Here is a 22,029-nt window from a genome sequence, read left to right on the forward strand (position 1 = left end):
CCAATGCCATCCAAGCCACACGGATTTCCTCGCCTCTGCCGACCACGCAAGAGGCCGCTTCGCCCCCATCTCTGGCGGGACCCAGGTTCGCTTCTCTCATCCGGGTAGCATTTCCTTTTGCTATTGCCTGTTTTTTGGCGTGTGTCTAGTATTTTTCGTGTTGAAAGACAAGCAATCTGGTTTTATTAACATTGTTGGCTTTGCACCGAGAACCACTGTGTGTGCGTCGCTAAGTACTGTAGCATCTGAGTTCATGAGGCGTCCGCGAGTACGAAAATAATAAATTGGATGCCGAGTTGGCTTTTCTGAAGAGCTTGGCTTGTTTATCCTGTCTATTATTTTAAACTGGTTAAAATGGTGGGGAAGTCCGCCAGCATGACCAGCATGCTAAACTGGGCATGCAGGGACAATAGACCAGCTTGAAGCTGGGACGAGATCAACCAGCATGACCAGTATAACCAGATTAACCAGTATGACCAGATCAACCACCATGACCAGCATGCCAAGCTGGGCATGCTGGGGCAATAACCAAGCTTGAAGCTGGTTTTTTCAATAGGGATGTTTATTATCTTGTTCTTTCGCGCTTTGGGGTCTTGCGAAAATCTGAAGAAACTGCAAGTATCTTTCTCCACGCGATGGTTACAACCAGGTACGGAGCACCCTCGCATAACGCGAGTCCGCAAACAAAATTTGGGATCTCAACCGATCGCCTGAAGTGCTTTTCTCACGGGTGCAATGCGATCTTTTAGCAGACGATCATCTCGATCGACGCCCAGACTTTCGATAAACGATATTTTGCATCGCACCCCACTATGAATTCTTATAACTGCCTGAAACTCATATTTCAAACAAATTCAATATTAGAATATTGTCTTTATTCAGACGCCGGCGACGGCTTGGCTGGCGGGCGTGCGGGCAGACGGCATACTACTTGCATTCGTTGTCTGCTGCAGGCATTTTGAGGACAGGAAGTTGCAATCGTAAATATTTCAAAAGCCAGCGACTACCGGCGCACTTCTGTCGAAACATATATAACATTCAAGCTTTCTATGTCTGTGATTTTTAGGAGTTTAAATCCTACTCCTGATCTTTAAACGGTCGGGTTTTCGTAGCTAAACCTAGCCACATGTATTTGTCCATAACGACGACCCTAGCAACGGTCTGTTTGGACCCATGACGTCACACTTACGGAGTCAATGATAATGGGAGTATTTACTCGCGGCCATAAAAAAACTGTGCGCGACTGCTGAGCGCGCGCTGATGGCGAGCTTCCGCGGTACTTCTTGCAAACGTGCATTTCGCACCACTAAGATTGCCGGTCTTAACAGCTTATTAATGTGAGCTAGCTCGTTCTGAGCACGCGCTCTGAAAAGCACACTAAAATATGACATCCCGTGAATATCGACATAGTGCCTGTTGAGCTTATAGTGGCGAAATGCCAAAGTTTCTCCAATCTAGACTAAAATTATATGCCTTTTTATTTTCCCATCGCGCCCGTTTACCCCTCCGGAAAAATAGGGTATGTCACCCTTTAAAAAAAAATTTGCGGACGCATGGCAGAATACACATATTCCTATGGCGAATGCTGTGTCATATTGAGGCGCTGAATCAGTCGGGCTTCAGGATTTGTCTAGTTGGTCGCGTCTAAACATGGGTGCAGGAAGAAATGGTCTTGTAATGTAGTCCAGAACAAAATGTTTCTAAGCGCAGTTCGGAACAGAATGGTCCCAAGTGAATTTTAGACACCTTCGACATTCTTTAATGTTTTAATGAAAGGCTACTCCGAAGATTTAGTGTTTATGTGACGGTCGTAGCCGTACATGCACGGCGACGATTGCAAGTGCCCGCCTAACCTCAGAACCGCGTGCACCATGGGAGGTGTCTTTTATATGTCATTTGGCGAACTACGGAAGCTGTATTCACACGGTGCTTCGAATTGCTGGGGTGATTTATGGTTCTGAGATGGGATGCTCCGCGCCTGTGATACGCGCGGGATGATCGCCTTGCTTCTCATCGAGGAGAGTGCTGGGAATGTAGGTTTACGCGCGGCACGCGATCGCCTTCCCCGTATAAAAGATTCGAAGTAAATAACCAAAATAAAGGGTTGGCGAACGCGCGTCCCAGATGGTATTTGTTTTAGGCTTTTGCTTTTGACAAACGCCAGCACCGTCCGGCACTCAGACCTACATTCCTAGCATTATCCTTAATGCTTGGGTAATTTAGCAAGGAGTATATTAGAGCACCATTTCTCGCAATTCATACTTTTAACGCTTCTCTGACTTGAAGTCAGAGAATGAGGGCTTGCCATACGATGGAGTTCTGTAAAATACCTCCAGTTCGAAATCTGAAACAGCCGGGTAATCGCAGAGACGAACGTGCCAGAAATAAATCGAACGGTATAAAGGTGACAAAGCTTCGCCTTTAGTATCTCCCTTTGATGCTTCTAAACCTGAACAGCTTGTCAGCGCTGTACGTGCTACAACTAAACGATAAAAAAAACAAAAAAAAAACTTGTGCAATAACTTTTTATGCACACTATTTCTTTGGAAAGAAAACCTTACCACTGGGATACATCTCTTGGGAACAGAAAGTAGACCGTCAATGGGTACAGGAGATACTGAACGAAGACTTGGATTTCGCAAAAGGCCGATGAAGCGTTGAACTGGACGCAACGAGCACCTAAAGATCACTCGTACATCGATATCTCAAACGGATGGCTGTACTTTTGGAAAAGAAGGGCGCGATAAAGCGAGGGGTATGACGTCACGATCATACTGCAACAGTTGAGAATGAGGGGAAGCGCCCTCGCTTCTCTCATCCTCGCTTGGGTTCACCAGCTCGACGGGACGAAGCGAGGACGAGAGGGAATGAGAATCGTGACGTGCCTTGACTCTTCGGCCTCGTCGGCCGTGTTCAATCGCGCGCTTTTTTTCTCTCCAGAAATACGGCGATTTCTTTAAAGATATCTCTGTATGAGTGAAGTTTTTGGGTTTTGGAGCGTCCCGCCTATCAGTCCAGCCTTGTTTTGTGAGCTCGAAATTTCGGTCCTGTATCTCTTTAAACGAACTTTCCATTTTCAAATGCTAACGGTACAGGTTCATATGAAATAACTACCTTGGCATCTCCACGGCTCAAATCTATCTGATACTAGTAATCAGATAGTTCGTGCACTCTCCTGGGAGCCTCATTCACACCGGCGGTCAAACCGCATTCGAATGAAATCGTATCGCACACAAGCTCCCATCTAACAGAATCTTTAAAAGGCCAGATAAAGACTCACTTTAGTTTCATATAAACTAGCAGATCCGCTTTTGGTGCTGCGTTCGCACCGGCAGCCTGACCGCTGTATTACATTTCCGGCGAAGCCAGCAAGCGCTAGTGCATACAACAGCGTCTCTGGGCTCTCACACCAATTTTAGAGCCCAGCTCTTAGGCGCCCGTTTGCGGCGTCGCCGTTGCCATCGCCGTCGGCGCAACCGCGCGGTGCATTATGAGACGCGTGACGTCACTGATGACGTCATCAATGACGTCATCGTCACGATGGCGTCACTGTTGACGTCATCAGCGGTGACGACATCGCGATGACGTCACCACAATGACGTCATTATCACGATGACGTCACGGATTACGTCATCGTCACGTGTGACGTCATCACTGACGATGCCGATGACGTCATCACGATGCTGTCACGTGACCTCACGGGGATCACGTGACCTCACGGGAGCACGGGACCTCACAGTTACGCCGACGGCGACGCTGACGCCGCTCGGAGGGAGGAGTAGCACGCAGGATGAGGATGATGGAGGAGGGGTATACGCTCCCCTCGGTACCCTTCCCTCCTGCTTTTCAAGAGCTGCGCTCTAATTTGGTGTTACAGGGGGCTGTAAGCCACTTTAATTTTTTTAATTCGATGCGAAGTACTCACTTTTTGAGAACTTAAGGGGGCACGACACCCCAACGGTCGTATTTTTGTATTGTCTAAAACGATGCGAATTGTAGTCATGGACACGCAAAAAATACCACATTGCAAAAAAATATTACCCCACGCGCGCGCGCACCTTTTTTTTTATTTTTGGCGCCGTTCTCTCCCGCTTCTAACCTCCTGGCTTCTTCTGATTTGTGACGTCAAAAAGCATGAAATTTAGAAGCTTTGAGGGGGACGTTTCTATAACATACAATGACGTCAATCGTAAAACCTGTTTTTAACACAATTGCAAACGCACTACGGCCTTTTTTGAAATACCAAAAATCGGAGTCCGGTGTGATGTCGCCTCCTGAATTTGTATTCTCCCTCGGAAAACATGGCGGCGCTCGACGACCGTAGCAGAGGGTGATCGGTGAGTCGGGGAATTGGACGAAGTGGTCTTTTTTAGGGGCCTGACGACCTCCTAGACTTAGAAAAGGAAATCGTCGAACGGTCAAAACAACTGGGTTTGGAGTCCGTGTATAGTAGTTTCGGTCGCTACTCCGCCGGGGCAGCCTTTCAGACGTCAAGCGTCGTCTGCTGGCCGCGATAGGCAGGCGACACGACACACACAGAGAAAACCAAACCGGTTTTTCCCGGTAAGCCGGAGCCCTTCTCTTCGCTCCTCACCTCCTCGCTTCGGGTCTCGGTGGCAACGCCTGGTTTGGAGCGGAGCGGAAGCGTGAAAGAAAGTCGACTCGCAGGACTCCGCAATATTTGACGTGACAGCACTGGCGCGGATAGCGCGGGAACTTTAAATTCGGCATTTTAAAATTGTTTTTTCTTTCTTCACAAACACTGAATTCCCAAGTTTCGAATTTTTAAGGTAATGTCCGGGTATAGTTTTTAATCGTTTCGGATAATAAAAGAAAAAAATATTACTTTGTTGTGTCAGTGCCCCTTTAATGTTTGGTTTTGCTCAAGTTTTGTGTTGACTCAAAAGCAGGGTCTCAAACCGAAACCAAAAACCGTTTAGGAACAAAATGTTTTCAGTAACCGGAACCGAAACGAAACCGTTATTTGAAATTTATGAAAACCGTAACCGTAAATTATTTACCAGTAACCGCGATATTAACCAATATTAACCGAAAAATAACAAATATTAGTTTTTCTCGAGAATGACCTCGAGGGGGGGGGGGGGGGGGGGGGGGGGGTCTTGAAATGTCGTGGCCACTTCACAGACGTACCGGCAGCGAGTGGTGCATCCGGTTATACCTTTCCGTTCAATCTATATTTCGGATTAAGAATACTTTGTTGGAATCAGTGGCCGGGCCTATAATTAAAATTCTCTGACACACTCCTACAATCGCTACATGTATTCAGTGTGTGTCGCTTTCAGGGTGTTAACTGATAAGTTAGAATTCTGAGATGTCCAACCAACTCGTTTCTTTCAAAACAGCCGATGTTCCTGACCTGCAACTAGGGATGTCGCGAACCGGTTAAGGTTCGAGTTCCACCAGGTTCGACGTTTTCGAACTTTTATTGAAAAGGTCGAGAAAGTTCGATTAAGGTTCGACTGTTATGTGCATGCACGGCGGGCTGGCTCATTTGGCTTTGGATTGGATGGTGATGACTAAATGAACATGTCGAACATTCTACTTTTAGCAACGTTACTAGAGCAACTCAGCTGGGAAACTGCCATTGAGCTCGCTTTGTACAAGCGGCTCCGATCGGTACTCGAGAACCGAACTAAAGGCGATCGCAACGCCGCCATTCCTGCCGCAGCGGCCGCTCCGGGAACTGCTCGGCTGCACGTAGTGGTTTAGATAGAGTCCCGCAAGAGCCGGTGGCACCATCTCGCAGTGCCATTTCCCAGTAGCTATGTAAATGAACTTACATGTTTTGACTCGTCGCTAAACGGCGTCTTGTTATCGTATTTAGTTCGGTCTCGGTGGACGCGAACTGCCGTGTTTCAAGGGTAAGTTTCCTGACTGAGTGTTTTTGTAACGTTGACTTTAGTAAGGGAATTACTGTTTGGTTGTTTAAAATATATTAGATGTTAATAACTTTTACGTTATTAGAATTGTGTTCCGATCACTGTATTTGTAGAAGAAAGAAACCTATTCCGTAAAAACGATTTCTCCAAACCTAGACTTGCTTGTTTCAAAATCTAGCCATACTGTCCACAAAGTTTAACCTTGCAGAACCTGGTTAAAAGATCGAAGGTTCGTCGAACCAGTCGAACCATGAAGTTCGACGTAAAAATCTGGCTCGATGGAAGTTTGTGACCTGCCTTGCAACATATCTGTAGAAGATGCTACGCCTCCAAACCACGGAGAAAAATGGCGCTACTACATAAATGCACAAGTTTTCAAGCGCCGCAGAATCTGACAGCGAGAAACGTGCGCTTCCATGACCACATGCATTTGCTTGGAAATAGAAAACCTGGCGTAGGTGTAACATCGTACAATAACGAGGTATAGGGAAACCAACGAACAACACAGACCATAATTTTATAGCTTTCTGTGCTGTTCGTTCCCCTTCTAAGTCTTGCTTCTTTTGCGCTATTGCATTTACATTGTTTGACTTTTACCAACTAGTCGAGCTCCCAATTTTATCACTTTATTTCACTTAGCAGTATTTTACGTGAGGAGGGCTAGAGTTTTGTCCTTTCCTTCAGTGTAGGCGAAGCCTTTTCTGGATATCTTAGGTTGCAACAAACTATAGCGACGAAAAGGTGCAACTGGTTCTTTTAGCACCCAGTGGGAACTTTTTGAGCGTTGTTTACAAACGCAGCCCAGCAACAAAGTAGCGATGCTTATTTTTATTATATAAAATGCGATGATCCCCGAGTAGCGGGGGTGATATCTATGCCTCGGTATCAAAATATATTATGCAAATATACGTAGTGAACAAGTGTTGGAGCTTGAAACGTGTGGAACTTTTTACTAATTAGAAGTACTAAGACGTTTTTGAGTTCTTGTTATTGTGAATGTCCCGCTGTTGGATATATGGAACTACTTTAAACCGTTTATTATAAAACGGCTGTCTAGCATTTCAATAAAGCAAATTATTGGAGAAAACAAAATAAACCAATTTTTAGGAACCGGTAACTGAAACTGGAAAAATTAAAACCGTAAAAAACCGAAACGAAACCGATATCAACAGGAAACACTAACCGTAACCGAAACGTTATATTTTTCGGTTTGAGTCCCTGCTGAAAGGGAACTACAAGCAGGCGTGCTGAGTGAAAGGCATGCCTCATGCATCTATATCACGAGGTAAAATGAATAAAGCTTTTCAACTCGGATGCGGCATAAGCCTTTGTTGGGTACCAAGTCATTTTGGAATTCTAGTGAAGGAGGAAGGCAGATAGATTGCCTGTATCTGCCAAGGATTCACTGATAACGACACGTGGTTTCCCCCCTCCTTTCCCCCCCAAGAGTTTAGACCACTTTGAAACAAACACTTTTGGGGTCATGGCAATTAAAGGGGGACAAGAATGTGGCAACAAACTGCATGTCATGAAGCCTATGTCGACACTCTGGGAAAACGCGTTCCACAAGGGAAACCGTGTTGAGCTTCTGCTTTGCCGTCCAAGAATTAGTCATGGACGCTTGACACACCTACACCTTCTTTGTAGCGAAGATGTAAAGCTAGTTGGCCATCGTGGGAAAGGGCTGACAGTGTTGCACATTTTATGGAACTCTGCAGAGGTCATCTTCGCTTTCCTTCAATATTTTTACTTACTGACTACCCTTTAGTACCGTTTGAGCGAATTTTTGATGTCTTGAAAAAGACTGAACATTTACACCAGTTGTAACTTGTGTCCTACTATCTCAAACCCCATTTTAGTGCCTTCTAAATAAATTGGAATTGCCGCAATATGGCCTACGCTGTCACTACGCCATTAAAACCCTAATCATCATCATCATCATCCCACCACTCCCTATCCAGTGATCTGGCACTAGATAGTTCCCAGTGGTGAGTTTTCAGTTTTAATTGGAAGCATGCTCTACTCCAATGAATCTAAAGTAGTGTTTATTTTCTTATTAAAATATGTATTAGTAATTTGCAAATATTTTTATTCTTATATGTTCGAAATGTACCCAGCACATAAAAGAACAACCCGGGGAGCACTACAAAACCCTACATTTCTTTCGGATAATATTTTCTAGGACAATTTTCTCCAGGATATTTTGTTCGGAAACATTTTGTCCGATTTCCTCCAACATTGAGTGCTGAAAACACCCGTTCGGCGAAACATTCCCATACGTCCGACTATTACGCATTTTTGAATATAAAAGGAGACAAATTATTTTATTTACTAAACTTCACGCTTGAATGGACAAAGTTCGTCTACGACACCAATCTACTTGTGAAAAATTCCACTTTGATGACGGATTTTATTTTCTAGCTTGACGCTTCAAATGAGCATATCATCGGAGAAACTTTAAAATCGCACTTACCGATGAGTGCCATTCCTAGATCCAGCTCTTTTCTCAAGATCTCGAGCATCTGGGTCACACCCTCCTCGCCCTAAGGAATCATGTTGGGCCAGAGATTGATCGCAAAGATCAGAGGGGAAATGACGCAGTCATCTAGTCTATCAGGTTTCCTATTGGGCTAGACTGTCAAGCAGGTTTATGAGGCACTTTGTTTTTAAAATCATTCACTTCTCATTTTGAACAAAAGGCAAAAGGATGTTCGGATCGTAAAAATAGGGAGTTTTCGTAGACCGCGCTGCCCCCTCCGCTAAGCGTTCCGCAACGAAGAAGTTGCTACTGCGCCTGCGCGCCGATAGCCTTGACTGTGGAGTTCCCGCTATCGTAGCGGGTTGCGGAGTGCCTTGCGGGACGGCGAAAACTATCTACGAAAACTCCCTATTGGTTGTAGCGTCGGTTGCGCTTTTATTTAAGGGAAACGAAGTTGAAAATTTGTTCCTCAACCGCGCTGGCTGGTTAATGCGCTGGCGGGTCGATCGCCGACATTGCCTGAATTTCCAGACGACAGAGAGTTTTAGCAGACAATGTTTTCGCCCCGATAACGATACCTCCTCTCCCCTCCGGCGGCCTTGGGCATGCATCCTATCGTTATCGCGTGTTGTTATCGGGGCAAAAAAACGATCTGCTAAAACTCTCTATTGTCGGCGTTATCGGAAGTGAAATATAGCGAGAAAACATTGCAAAATAGTAGAGTGGCGGCTACTGTGATAAGACAGAACCAGGGTCTCGTGCTCCTGTTGACATCGCTTGATTATCATGTCTGGCGCATCCGTTTCGCGCCGCCTCTCACCAGCGCACGCATCGAGCTTCACCGCTTTGCACCGGTCTACTAGGAGCAGCGGCTTACATGGGTGACCGAGTAGGCTAGTGCGATAAGCTCGGAAATTATGCTCAGAATAATGCCAAGTAATCTTTTGGTCTTGATTCTTAATTAATCTCTAAAATAACAAAAATAAAAAAGGCACACAAAAAAAAACAGCATTTAGCAAGAAAAGAAGCACACGCGTCTATATTTGAAAGCTATACGCTTGAAGTGCTCACACGTGTATGGTTTCATAATATTTGTGGGGGGTTGCTTTTGTAGTTTATAATATTTTAGGCGTTGAGTTGGATAGGTTTATAAGGGCGGTGGGGAAAGGGGGGGGGGGGGGGGCGGGGCATTTCTACTAGTAGACACAATTTAGTGGATATTTGGATCCTTGCGGTAATTTTACAGGAATTATTTTTACAAGCTAAATAAACTACTTGGTGTAAAATTGGGAGGTGAGAGATTTTATCCCAACCGAAGTGTTGCACTATACGGGTAATATATATATATATATATATATATATATATATATATATATATATATATATATATATATATATATATATATATATATATATATATATATATACAATGTTTTTGTGATGTGCGCGGCTGAGACCCATCACCGGGCTACAGATGTTTTCGCCATGACGTGGCCCCGCGTGCCACGAGGTATACCGTCGACGGCCGGAGAAAAGGCACGAGCGAAAAAGAACGAAAAGAGGGGGAAGAAGACAAGCGGTCCGAGGAGCTAGCTGGCTGACCGTTGAGTTTGTCCCGGTTCGACTAGGCCGGGAACTCAAGAATGCGCTGGCCTGGCCACCGCTCCCGCTGAGTGCGTCCCGGTTCCACAAGGCCGGGAACTCAGAGACTCGTCAGCCTGCCCTCCGCCCTCGCTGGGTTCGTCCGGACTTCTGAAGACCCGGAACCCAACACTCCGCCCGCTCAGCCATCTCCACCTTCGCAACGACAGAAGACTCCAAGACCCAACGTATGACGAACATTTTTCTATTGCCATTAAGAACTGTGGAAGCCGCGTGTGTAACGTCTACTGATATCGCTGTTCTAAAAGTTTTGGTAGAACCTTTGCTAATACCATTGCTGTAAATATTTTTCCTTATATTTTCTTTGTTTAAACAATTCTGAAAGCCAACGGTCTCGTTCTCATTATTTATGACACGACATCCCCGCGAACCTACGACAGTTCTGAATATGCACCGAGAAACTGAAAAAGGGGAGAAAATGAGCGTGTAGGGACGTCAGAATGCCGAGCTCTGGTTGGAATGATTAGTTGGTAGACCTAAAGTCAGCTGCTTTGTCTCAACTGCACTCGCCGAATGCTCAAGAACGCGGAACGCCGGCGCCCGCCGTTTGAGCCTCCTGCGTTGCCCAGGGGGTGCTGCGAAAAGGGACTGTTTAGGACTTGTTTTGGGTAGTACAAATTTTAGCGTCTCAAACTGCCATGCATGCAGAAGCGTGCCTGCTCTGGTGCGGAGCGCGAGATCACGATGAAAATACAAAGGAACAACAAAACTTCGAACGCCGTCAAAGCTTAGACGCTAAGAGCGTGAGCCAAGAGATGCCCTTTCACGCGTTCCAAAGCATAGAGTTATTACAATAAACGCTGGAGGCTTAGCTGGCGCTAGTGTGCTGTTGCAAATTGAAGCAGACAGCATGCAGTCAGAAATTAACTTCCGGTAATGCATTTCTATGGGAAAAAGCGAGTGCATTTCTTTCTGCGCTCGATTATAAGAGCAAATATCACGAATAATTTGTACGTACTAGGCACATTGGAACATTTCTCAGTCACGCAGACGAAATAATTGGTCAGTTACAGCATTTTTATTTGAAATTCGCGGCATTAAAAACGGTGTTAAAACCGCTTCGTACGTGTATTTATGTGCACTGTCGAACACTGTTAGCGCGAACACGGCGTCGACGCTTTCCAGCATGGGGGATATACGTGCCAAACGAACGAACGACATGTGGAAAACCAAGAGAGACGGCAAGAACTACGCAGTAACACTGGGTAAGTAACTCCTTGTGCTTGCAGACGATCAAAATAAGTTGAAAGTCACGTCATGTAGTCCGATCTGCAATAAATAAGTACTGCTTTATTCTTTCTGCTCATGAATATGTGCGAAGATGCTTGTTTTGTGTTCAAATCATCACCCGCACGCTCCAAATTTTTGCAAATAGGGGGAAGCCAGAGGACAGGTGCGCGATAAAAACTGCCCAACATAGGAAATAATAAGAAAACACACCTTTCGTAGCCCGCGTACTTTATTCTTTACGTTTCGAACGTTTTTTTTTTTTTTAACCGCTCGTAGAGATGCACGACGGGGTCATTTTCATATAGTGAGAGGACAGGCATATTAGCAATATATAAGCACCAGCGGTATGCTGGCGAATTTTGACCACACTCTACATTCCTTTCGATCGTTATTTTGCTTAGAATCGTCGCTCGTTTCTACATACCTGCCATGGAACAGAGGTTTGGGCCTGAAATATAGCGAAGTTTAACATCGTTCAGTGGTAAAGGAAAAATGCTGTAACTAAAGCAATTACACTTACACAATATTAATAAAGGTACATACTACCCGGTACAACCGAAATAACAAAAGTTATTAATGTTGTTTTTTGGCGACGAGAGAAAATTCACGCGCGTTTTCCCAGAGGAATACACAGGAAGACTGGAAAAGGACTGCATGCTGTCTGCTTCAATTTGCAACCGGAAGTCCCATAGACACTAGCGCCAACTGAGCCTCTAGCGTTTATTGTAATAACTCTATGTTCCAAAGTAGACATGAAAAAGAAAGAAAAAAAATGAAAGCGTCGCGACACGAGTGTTCTGACGTCACCACCCAGATATAAAAGACGCGTGCCCTAGCGGTGGTGTCATAAATTTATCCCTTTCGATTGTCTTGCAACGTTGAGTCTGGCCGATTTCTGGCGTCCAAAGTTTTTTTTTTTTTTTTTCGTTTTTCAGCATCACACGGAATCAATAAAGCTCCACCAACGTGCCATAAGTAGTGCGAGGCTCGATCAGGTGAGCTTGTACTACCCGAAATGAGGGCGCTGCAGTTTGTTGAAAGCTTCAGCGCAGGAGGCCTTTGGCTCTCGCATTCGAACGCGTTCTATGAGTACACACTCTAAAAAAAAAGGGTGTAGTACTTACACCCAGTGGGGTGTATGTGACTTGTCCCATATACGACACCCCCATGGGTATATATGCGACACCCCAAAAAGGGGTGCATACATGCACCTCATTTTGAGGTGCACATGTGCACCTCAGCGGGTGCATAAGACACACCCCACCCCGGGGTGTACATATATTCCGTTTCTCACTTACTGGGAATACTGATACACCCCATTTTTAGGTGTACATATTGTCACGGGTGGTGACCAAAAGAAAACAGGAAATAAACAAGAAGAAATAAACGTTTAATGTGGCGAACTTGTGCCAAAAATAAAAGAGTACAAAAGATAATAATAGAGCGTCGCGGGCGTCGAAGTCGGCGTGGCAACAGAGTCGAACGCTGGGGCGAGACTGACTCGACAAGGTCGCGAGCGGCCTCTTATCTAGAGTGCGCCGCTATCTCGAAGATTCGGCGAAAGCGGTTCGAGCGTCGCGTGATCGGGGCGAGAATGAACACGCACTTTCTAGAAAACAAAAGCAGGGATAAATGATAGAAGTTACGTGCGGTACATGAATAAACGGGAACTTTCTGGAGGACCGTGACCGAGCGTTGCTTTCTCAGCCTTGCGCGCGGCATTACTCCCCCCTTTAAAAGTGCATCGCCCCGATGCAGTGTAAAACAAATCAAAATAAAAAAGAACGATAAACTAAAGAGTCTTTTGGAGCACAAAATGTCCACAGTCCTATCGAGTGTAGTACGGCTTCAGGCGCACGACGTGGACGACCTCAGGTCGTGGTGGGCGGCGTGACGATGTTCGTGTTCCGTCGGGCATCACCTCGTAGTTCAGTTCGCCGAGGCGACGAAGTACCTTGTATGGTCCAAAGTACCGTTTCAGCAGTTTCTCACTGAGGCCGCGGCGACGGATGGGCGTCCATACCCACACCCTATCTCCGGGCTGGAAGTGGACGTCCCTGCGACGAAGGTTGTAGCGGCCGGCGTCGACGCGTTGCTGGTCTTGAATCAGGAGTCGGGCGAGCTGGCGAACTTCTTCGGCGCGTTGAGCAACCGCCTGGGCGTCGTCGCTCTCGTTGTCAGATGGCTCATGGGGCAGCATGGCGTCCAGCATGGTCATTACCTTCCGACCATGTACCAGCTGGAAAGGGGTGAATCCAGTGGTCTCTTGAACCGCCGTATTGTAGGCGAACGTGACGTAGGGCAGCACCTCGTCCCACGTCTTGTGCTCTACGTCGACGTACATAGAGATCATATCGGCGATTGTCTTGTTGAGTCGCTCCGTCAGCCCGTTGGTCTGCGGGTGGTACGCTGTGGTGCGGCGATGGCTGGTGTGGCTGAGACGAAGGACTTCTTGCGTCAGCTGGGCCATGAATGATGATCCACGGTCTGAGATCAGGACTTCGGGAGCGCCGTGCCGGAGGACGATGGATTCAATGAAAAACTTGGCAACTTCCACAGCAGTTCCGGAAGGAAGGGCTTTCGTTTCGGCATACCGCGTGAGATAATCTGTGGCGACGATGATCCAGCGATTTCCCGACGTCGACGGCGGAAAAGGGCCAAGTAGATCCATTCCGATCTGCTGGAAGGGTGCTGTTGGCGGAGGAATTGACTGCAAGAGTCAGGCCGGCCTCGTCGGAGGTTTCTTTCGTCGCTGGCATTCATGACATGATCGCGTGTACAGGTGGACGGTTTTGGGGAGCTTGGGCCAGTAATACTTTTCACGAATACGTGCCAGGGTCCGGCTGTAACCAAGGTGTCCGGACGTCGGGTCGTCGTGGCAGGCTTGAAAGATCTCCTCCCGAAGGTCGGTCGGGATTACCAGCAGCCATGGCGAGTTGTTGTTCCCGAAGTTCTCTTTGTAGAGTACACCTTGTCTAATGGCGAAGGTCGGCAGCGCTCGTGAAAAAACACGTGGCATCGCACTCCCGCGCCCTTCCAGGTGCTCTATTAGTGCGCGCAGCTCAGGATCGTCTCGTTGACGCCGGGCCATGTCGTCGATGTTCACTGCGCCCAGAAAACACTCGTCGTCATCGTCGTCGCTGCTGCCGGAAGGTGTTGCGACGGGAGCTCTGGACAGGCAGTCGGCGTCGCTGTGCTTGCGGCCTGACTTGTAGACGACGGTCATGTTGAACTCTTGTAGTCGGAGACTCCACCGCGCGAGGCGTCCTGACGGGTCCTTGAGGTTCGCAAGCCAGCAGAGCGAGTGGTGGTCCGTGACTACCCGGAACGGGCTCCCGTATAAGTACGGACGAAACTTCGTGATTGCCCAGACGACCGCAAGGCATTCTTTCTCAGTCGTGGAGTAATTTCTCTCCGCCTTGGTCAATGTCCGACTTGCGTAGGCGATGACTCGCTCGGTGCCTTCTTGTACTTGAACCAAAACCGCGCCAAGCCCTGCGTTACTTGCGTCCGTGTGAATCTCGGTTTCCGCATCCTGGTCGAAATGTCCAAGAACAGGAGGAGTCTGTAGTCGTCGCTTCAGCTCGTCAAATGCCTGCTGCTGTTCATCGGCCCATTCGAACTTCTCGGCGTCCTTCGTGAGGTGTGTGAGCGGTGCGGAAATTCTTGCGAAATCTCGAACGAAGCGCCGATAGTAGGCACATAGCCCAAGGAACCTTCGGACGGCCTTCTTGTCTCTTGGCGCTGGAAATGCTGCGACGGCACGAGTCTTCTCGGGGTCTGGGCGGACACCTTCGTTACTAACCACGTGGCCGAGGAACTTCAGTTCGTCATAAGCGAACCGACACTTTGACGGCTTCAGGGTGAGTCCGGCGGTCCGTATGGCTTGGAGAACTGCTCGGAGTCGTCGCAAGTGCTCGTCGAAGTCGCTGGAAAACACGACGACGTCGTCGAGGTAGACGAGACAGCTCTGCCACTTTAGTCCTGCCAGTACGGTGTCCATGACACGTTGGAAAGTTGCTGGCGCCGTGCACAGTCCGAAGGGCATCACTTTGAACTCGTACAGTCCATCCGGCGTGACGAAGGCTGTCTTTTCTCGGTCCCTTTCGTCGACTTCGATCTGCCAGTAGCCGCTCTTCAGGTCCATCGATGAGAAATATCGAGAGTGGCGCAGCCGGTCTAGAGTGTCGTCGATGCGGGGGAGTGGGTAGACGTCTTTCTTCGTCACCGTGTTCAGCTGCCGGTAGTCTACACAGAACCTAAGCGTCCCGTCTTTCTTCTTAACCAGTACGACTGGAGAGGCCCAAGGACTGCTTGAAGGTTGAATTATGTCGTCGTTCAGCATTTCTTGAACTTGCTCCTGGATCGCCTGCCTTTCTTTAACGGAGACTCTGTATGGCGATCGATGCACCGGGCGCGCGTCGTCCTCGGTAACGATGCGGTGCTTCGCAACGGTGGTTTGGCGCACCTTCGACGACGTGGCAAAGCAGTCGCGGTATTCGGCGAGAAGGTTAATCAACTGTCGTCGTTTCGGGCCCGGGAGTTTAGGGTCAATGTCGAGCTGCGCTGGCGACGCACTGTCTTGCTGAGGTGGCGAGAATTCGTCAGTAATGGCGGCGACAGCGGCGGAGTTTTGGAGTTCCTCGACCTGGCCCACGGCTGCACCTTTTGTGAGGTGTTGCGCTTCATTTCGGAAGTTCGTGACGAGGACCACAGTGCGGCCATCCTGAAGTTCAGCAACTCCTCTTGCGACGCCTATTCCTCTTCCCAGAAGCAACTGGAGGCTTCCTTCGAGCAGAACTTCGCCGCAGAAATCTTCGGTGATCCCGACGGGTACGAAAACACTCGACCGCGGCGGTAAGTTCACGTGGCTGGCGAGGACTCGGACCGCAGATGACGTCGCTTTGGGTTCCTCCGGTGGTGAAACAGGCTTTCGCAGCGTCAACCGGTTTGCTCCGAGGTCGATGACGGCGCCATACTCGCAGAGGAAGTCCATTCCGAGGATAACGTCCCTCGAACAGTCTTGCAGAACGACGAACTTTACAGGGCACGTCTCACCGTGGATCTCGACGCGAGCGGTGCATCGCCCGACTGGTGTGATGAGGTGCCCACCGGCGGTTCGTATTTGAGTTCCATCCCACGGCGTCGTGACTTTTCGAAGGCGGCGGGAGAGCCTCCCACTCAAAACTGAGTAGTCTGCTCCGGTGTCCACGAGTGCCGATGCGTCGTGGCCGTCGATGATGACGTTTAGGTTGTTGGACACCGTTTCAGGAGCGTCGTTTCGGTCTCCGGTAGCGTTCGAGTGGGGGCCCTCCGACGTTCGTGGAGGATCTTGGCGTCGGTCGTCTTCGGCAACTCCACCTCCAGGGGTTGCCGCGCCTAGTTTCCCCGGCGTGGAGCGAGGGGTGACAGGCTTTCACGTCGGGGTCGGTGCATCGGCGAAGCTGGACGTCGTGGTGACGGCGATCGGAACTCTCGGCGGGACGCAGGCTCGGGGGACTGAGGTCGTCGCAGGTACTCGTCGATCTCCCGAGGGCGTTCACCATACCGGGGGCGCGGGTCGCTTGGATGGAATCCGCGCAGCCCGAGTCGTCGGTATGGGCATCGGCGGTACACATGGTCAGCTTCCCCGCAGTGGTAACACAGCGGGCGTCGGTCGGCCGTCCTCCAGACGTCTGTCTTCCTCGGCGCAGGTCGCTCTGGGGGAACGTGCGCCTGATCTTCCGGCCGTCGGGGGTACTACGGCGTTGGGGCGTCTCTTCGGGGTGGCGCCGTGGCTTGGCGGGAAGCTTGCGGCGGTCGTCGGGCCATGGCGGCGTAGCTCAACGTCGGTTCCTCTGGTGCCACCCTGGTGACGGGAACCTCTGGTTGGACCGCGCGATGCACTTCTTCTCGGACAGCCTCGGCGATGGAAATGGTTGGCGGACGGCTGGTGGTTGGCAGCAACCTTCGCAGTTCCTCCCGGACAACCTCCCGGATAATTTCGCGGATGTCCGTACCAGGCACGTTTTCACCGCTGAGCAGCGCGGTTGCAGTGACGCTTGGCTGCCGCTGGTAGTGGGAAGCGCGCGCTTGGAGGGCGCGCTCGATGTTTGTCGCCTCGCTGACGAAGGCGTCAACGGTTGCCGGCGGGTTGCGGACGAGGCCTCCGAAGATGTCGTCCTTCACGCCCCGCATCAAAATTCGCAGCTTCTTTCCCTCGGTGGCCTGAGGATCGGCGCGGGAGCTCAGGCGGAGGACGTCTTCCACAAAGCTCGTGACGCTTTCATTGGGGCCCTGGGTCCTGGTTCGCAGTAGGTCCTCGGCTCTCTCTCGGCGGTGGTGGTTGACGAACGTAGCCTTCAGGTCGGTCTTGAAGATGTCCCACGACGTCAAAGAGGACTCATGGTTCTCGTACCAGTGCTTGGCGGTTCCCTCAAGCGAGAAGTAATCGTTGTGCAGGCGTTGCTCATCGGTCCAGCCATTGTGGCGGGCAACGCGTTCATACTGGTCAATCCAGTCTTCGACGTCTTCGTAGAGTTCACCGTGGAAGGGGGCAGCCGTCCGCGGTGCGACGGGCATGTAGACGACGGGAGAAGCGGCGGGGGCTTGCGACTGGTTGGCCATCGTCGTCTTCTGCGGCTTGGGCTTGTCCAGGAGCAAACCGTACTCAGGATCCTCTCCCTTGGTGCGGCGGCTGGTCCGAATTTCAGGTTCTGCGGTGAGTGGTCTTCTCACCGAGCCGGGAATCGGACTTGCACTGCGGTCCCTTGGAGGAGAACGCTGCACGGGCATGCGGTACCCCGCACCTCCACCAAAATGTCACGGGTGGTGACCAAAAGAAAACAGGAAATAAACAAGAAGAAATAAACGTTTAATGTGGCGAACTTGTGCCAAAAATAAAAGAGTACAAAAGATAATAATAGAGCGTCGCGGGCGTCGAAGTCGGCGTGGCAGCAGAGTCGAACGCTGGGGCGAGACTGACTCGACAAGGTCGCGGGCGGCCTCTTATCTAGAGTGCGCCGCTATCTCGAAGATTCGGCGAAAGCGGTTCGAGCGTCGCGTGATCGGGGCGAGAATGAACACGCACTTTCTAGAAAACAAAAGCAGGGATAAATGATAGAAGTTACGTGCGGTACATGAATAAACGGGAACTTTCTGGAGGACCGTGACCGAGCGTTGCTTTCTCAGCCTTGCGCGCGGCAATATATTCCGTCTCTCACTTGCTGGGAATACTGATACACCCCAATCTTAGGTGTACGTGTATTCCGTTTCTCACTTACTGGGAATACCGGTACACCCCATTCTTAGGTGTACGTATATTCCGTTTCTCATTTACTGGGAATACTGATACACCCCTCTTTTAAGTGCACATATATTCCGTTTATCACTTACTGGGAATACTCATACACCCCATTCTTAGGTGTACATAAATTCCATTTCTCACTTACTGGGAATACTGATACACCCCATACTTAGGTGCAGAGATATTCAGTTTCTCACTTACTGGGAATGCAGTTACACCCCATTCTTAGGTGTACTTATATACCGTTTTCCACACCGTTCTCACTTACTGGGAACCGATAAACCCCACTCTTAGGTGTACATGTGCGAAGTCAACAAAACTAACACTAGAACATTTTCCATCAAACTGACAGGAAATGTCTCTGCAGCTCTTTTCCAAGCTTTTAACCGTCAAACGACGGTGTTTTGTGTCATTTTCATGTCCCATTTGTCAACCCGAAAACAATTAAGCTGCCAATCCCACATTCTATCGTCATTTCATTATGTGGCCTGGCATCATTTTGACGTCCTAACTGTCAACCTGAAATACAATTGAGAACTTTTGTGTCACTCCTGCGAATATAATATTGTTAGGATCATGCAATATTTTATAAAATAGGCTACGAAAATTGGTATCTGTTCCTACATATTTATTGCTCATAAACACTGGGTGAAACATGTACTACAAAAATACACATTGAATGCATGCACCAGAAACGTCGCTTGTTTCCTTTCTTCTTCTTTTTGCATGTCTTATCATTTAGTCTTGTGCCTTGGGTGTTGACCACCAAAAAGAGCCATGGAGCATTCCTGAAAAGCAAAACCCAGTTGTATACCATGATTAGATACATATAGGACACTGTCAAGGCCCCACACCTTACTTAATGAGCATTACCAAAAACCAGGAACTCAGCCAACTTCACAAATATTTTGAACACCATTGAAGAATAGTGGGGTGGAAAGTTTACCACTTTAGATACAGGTGCAAGGCTGGCAAACCGAAAACACAGATAACAAGCATGTGTTTTCAATATACTTAAACAACTGATTTTGGCGGTTTTCAACAATGCCAGCCTGTTTCTCATTGCAACTGTGTTTATTTTTTACTAATAAAATGCACAATTAGCCGAAAAATGCCATAAGCAACCTTGTACTGTGGCGCCTAACCAGATAAACGAATTTCAACATCAGAGGTGTCCTAATGCAAGCTTCCTTTAACAAAATTTTGGACCATCTAGAACAGTGCTCTCAAACACATTTGAGTGTAGAGGCCAGATAGCCAACCCCCACAAGATCGAGGGCTTATGTAAGGCATGGGGGTCAAGAAATTTGTTAAAGGGACCTTGCGCTCTCCACATTCTGTAATTTGCAATCTTGACAGTGACATTTTTAGCCGTGATTTATTTGTAGTGCTCCCCTTATCCCTTTCCTGATGCAATCACAAGAATTAAAGTGGTACTGCCGCCAACATACTGACATTTTGTAAGAGGACAAGAGAACAAGTACACTGTTGTTGCCGTTGCTTATTTCACTCAGGATATATTCAAGCTCAACATGTCTCGAAAGAATGCCTTTTGCTTTTCTGAGAATTTCTGATAGCACCAGCCTGAGCGAATACTTGTATTTTAATGGTGATATTTTCTGAGGGCGAGAATCTAGAGCTCATGAATTTATCTTTGGTGGTTGCTTCTGACAAGCGAGAGTTCATGCAGTTGAAGTGCATCCTTGGGCAAAGAGCACGTGGTTGCAGCCTACCAGCGGAATTGTCGTGCAGGTGCTAAATACTAAAAAAAAAAGACGGGAAGGAAAAATAGAGACTAAACACCTGAAAAATAAAAACGAAACTACATCAACTATGTGGATATGTTATAAGAGCATAGCTACGTTTCCAGCGTAAATGAATAGACCGATCCCACCAAGTTTTCCACGCATGCGTGACGCCGCCATAACTGTAGTTCGTAAGAGGCAGACTCCAGTTCACGCGACAGCTCATGCTGCCTCGTGGTCATCTAAAACAGTGCTAAAACAGTCTAAAACAGTTCACGCGACAGCTCATGCTGCCTCGTGGTCTGCTCGCGCAAACCTCTAGCATGGTTGTTGCGCGTGCAGAAAGACTACAGCGTCACGATGCACATCGGCAGCGGTGGCGTACTCAAACTAGCTGGTGAGATCGGTCTATTAGCGACATATTATAATGCATGCCATTTGTACTGCTCGTTATGAGAACGGGAGGTTGCAGCTGGTTTCCTGTGGGCCGTGTTCAAGCAAGTCGCGAGCTGCGTCTTCAAGCACTGAGCAGATTAAGTTTACCTAGTTATCTATTACCTGCCAGTGCATCATAATCTGTACAATGGTGAATATTGTCACGAATGAAGGTGACGATATTCACCTTCATTCACTACTTGCGCGCCGCACAGGCTAAGGCAATGCCCGAAGAGGGGAAAGGGCAAGCGCTAGAAAGGCGGGTGAGGAGAGTAACCCCCTCTCCTATCTGACATTCGTAGTGCTTTTCCCCTCTCCCCCAGCCCTGCCCTCCCCTCCCATATGCCTTCCTAGTGCTCGTCTTTTCTCTCTTCACATGGCCGTTGCATTCACCTGCACTACACACAACTAGTGACACGGAGTATAATTGAAGGACGGTACACTCACAGATGTCAAAGCACTTGAAGAGTTCGCAACTTCGGTGCAATGCCACTGGTTGCACTTTTGTATCGCACTTCAGATGGGTTGATTTGCCCGAAGTACCTGGAAAATAATAAGAATGATAGAATAAATTAATGTGACATAAACCAGGGCCGGGCAGACACACTCCAAAAAGTATTCGGGAATACTGAGATACATCTGCTTTAAGGCCAAAAATGCAGATACTGAGATACATTGTCTTTTATGCAATGCTATATCCCCGAGACACTTCCGCGAAACTGGTGAAAAAGTATTCAGGAATACAGATACAATGTGTAGTTGTATCTGTATTGTAGAGGGTGTAGTTCGTGGGGAATATGTACGGTCAGTGGCGCTCCAACTTGTTTTCGAGTCAGGAAGGGGGGGGGGGGGGGGGGGGGGGGGGAGTGCTCTCAGTATCCCTTGGGCGCCGCCGGCCAGTCTTTAACCTGCCCTGTGGCGGCTGTTTTAGGGGGTGGCAGGGACAACACAGGACAGGAGGAGGCAAAAGGGGGGGGGGGGGGGGGGTATGCACACCGAGGCGCGTGCACCGTCGGCCAAGCCGCCGTACCGGTGGCTTCCTTGCACGGCATTTGGAGTCTGCTCCTCACGTGATCGGATATCGGCAAATAGCGGCGCGGCGGCACGTGGAAACCAGACGCGCAACTCTGGCTGGAGCTTATAATCTCAATGCTGCACTGGAGTACCAGTTCCTGTAGCTCCCTGCGGGAGCCAGAGTTGCGCGTCTATTTTCTACGTGCCGCCGCGCCGCTATTTGACGAGATCCGACCACGTACCGTGCAAGAAAGTAACGTTGCACGCGCCCCGCCGTAC

General features: G+C 48.7%; 1 protein-coding gene across 1 annotated transcript in view; it reads right to left on the bottom strand.

The window, feature by feature from the left end:
* Positions 1 to 22,029, bottom strand: part of LOC120838944 (hydroxyacid oxidase 1) — a 68,041-nt gene that overhangs the window by 21,248 nt on the left and 24,764 nt on the right. Inside the window, exon 7 of the mRNA XM_042294388.1 lies at positions 8,374 to 8,443. Within this exon, the coding sequence (XP_042150322.1) occupies positions 8,374 to 8,443 (70 nt within the window). The remainder of the gene's footprint in view (positions 1 to 8,373; positions 8,444 to 22,029) is intronic.

Source organism: Ixodes scapularis, unplaced genomic scaffold (assembly GCF_016920785.2).
Source record: "Ixodes scapularis isolate PalLabHiFi unplaced genomic scaffold, ASM1692078v2 PGA_scaffold6__148_contigs__length_123643588, whole genome shotgun sequence".
In the NCBI taxonomy this organism is placed as follows: domain Eukaryota; kingdom Metazoa; phylum Arthropoda; class Arachnida; order Ixodida; family Ixodidae; genus Ixodes; species Ixodes scapularis.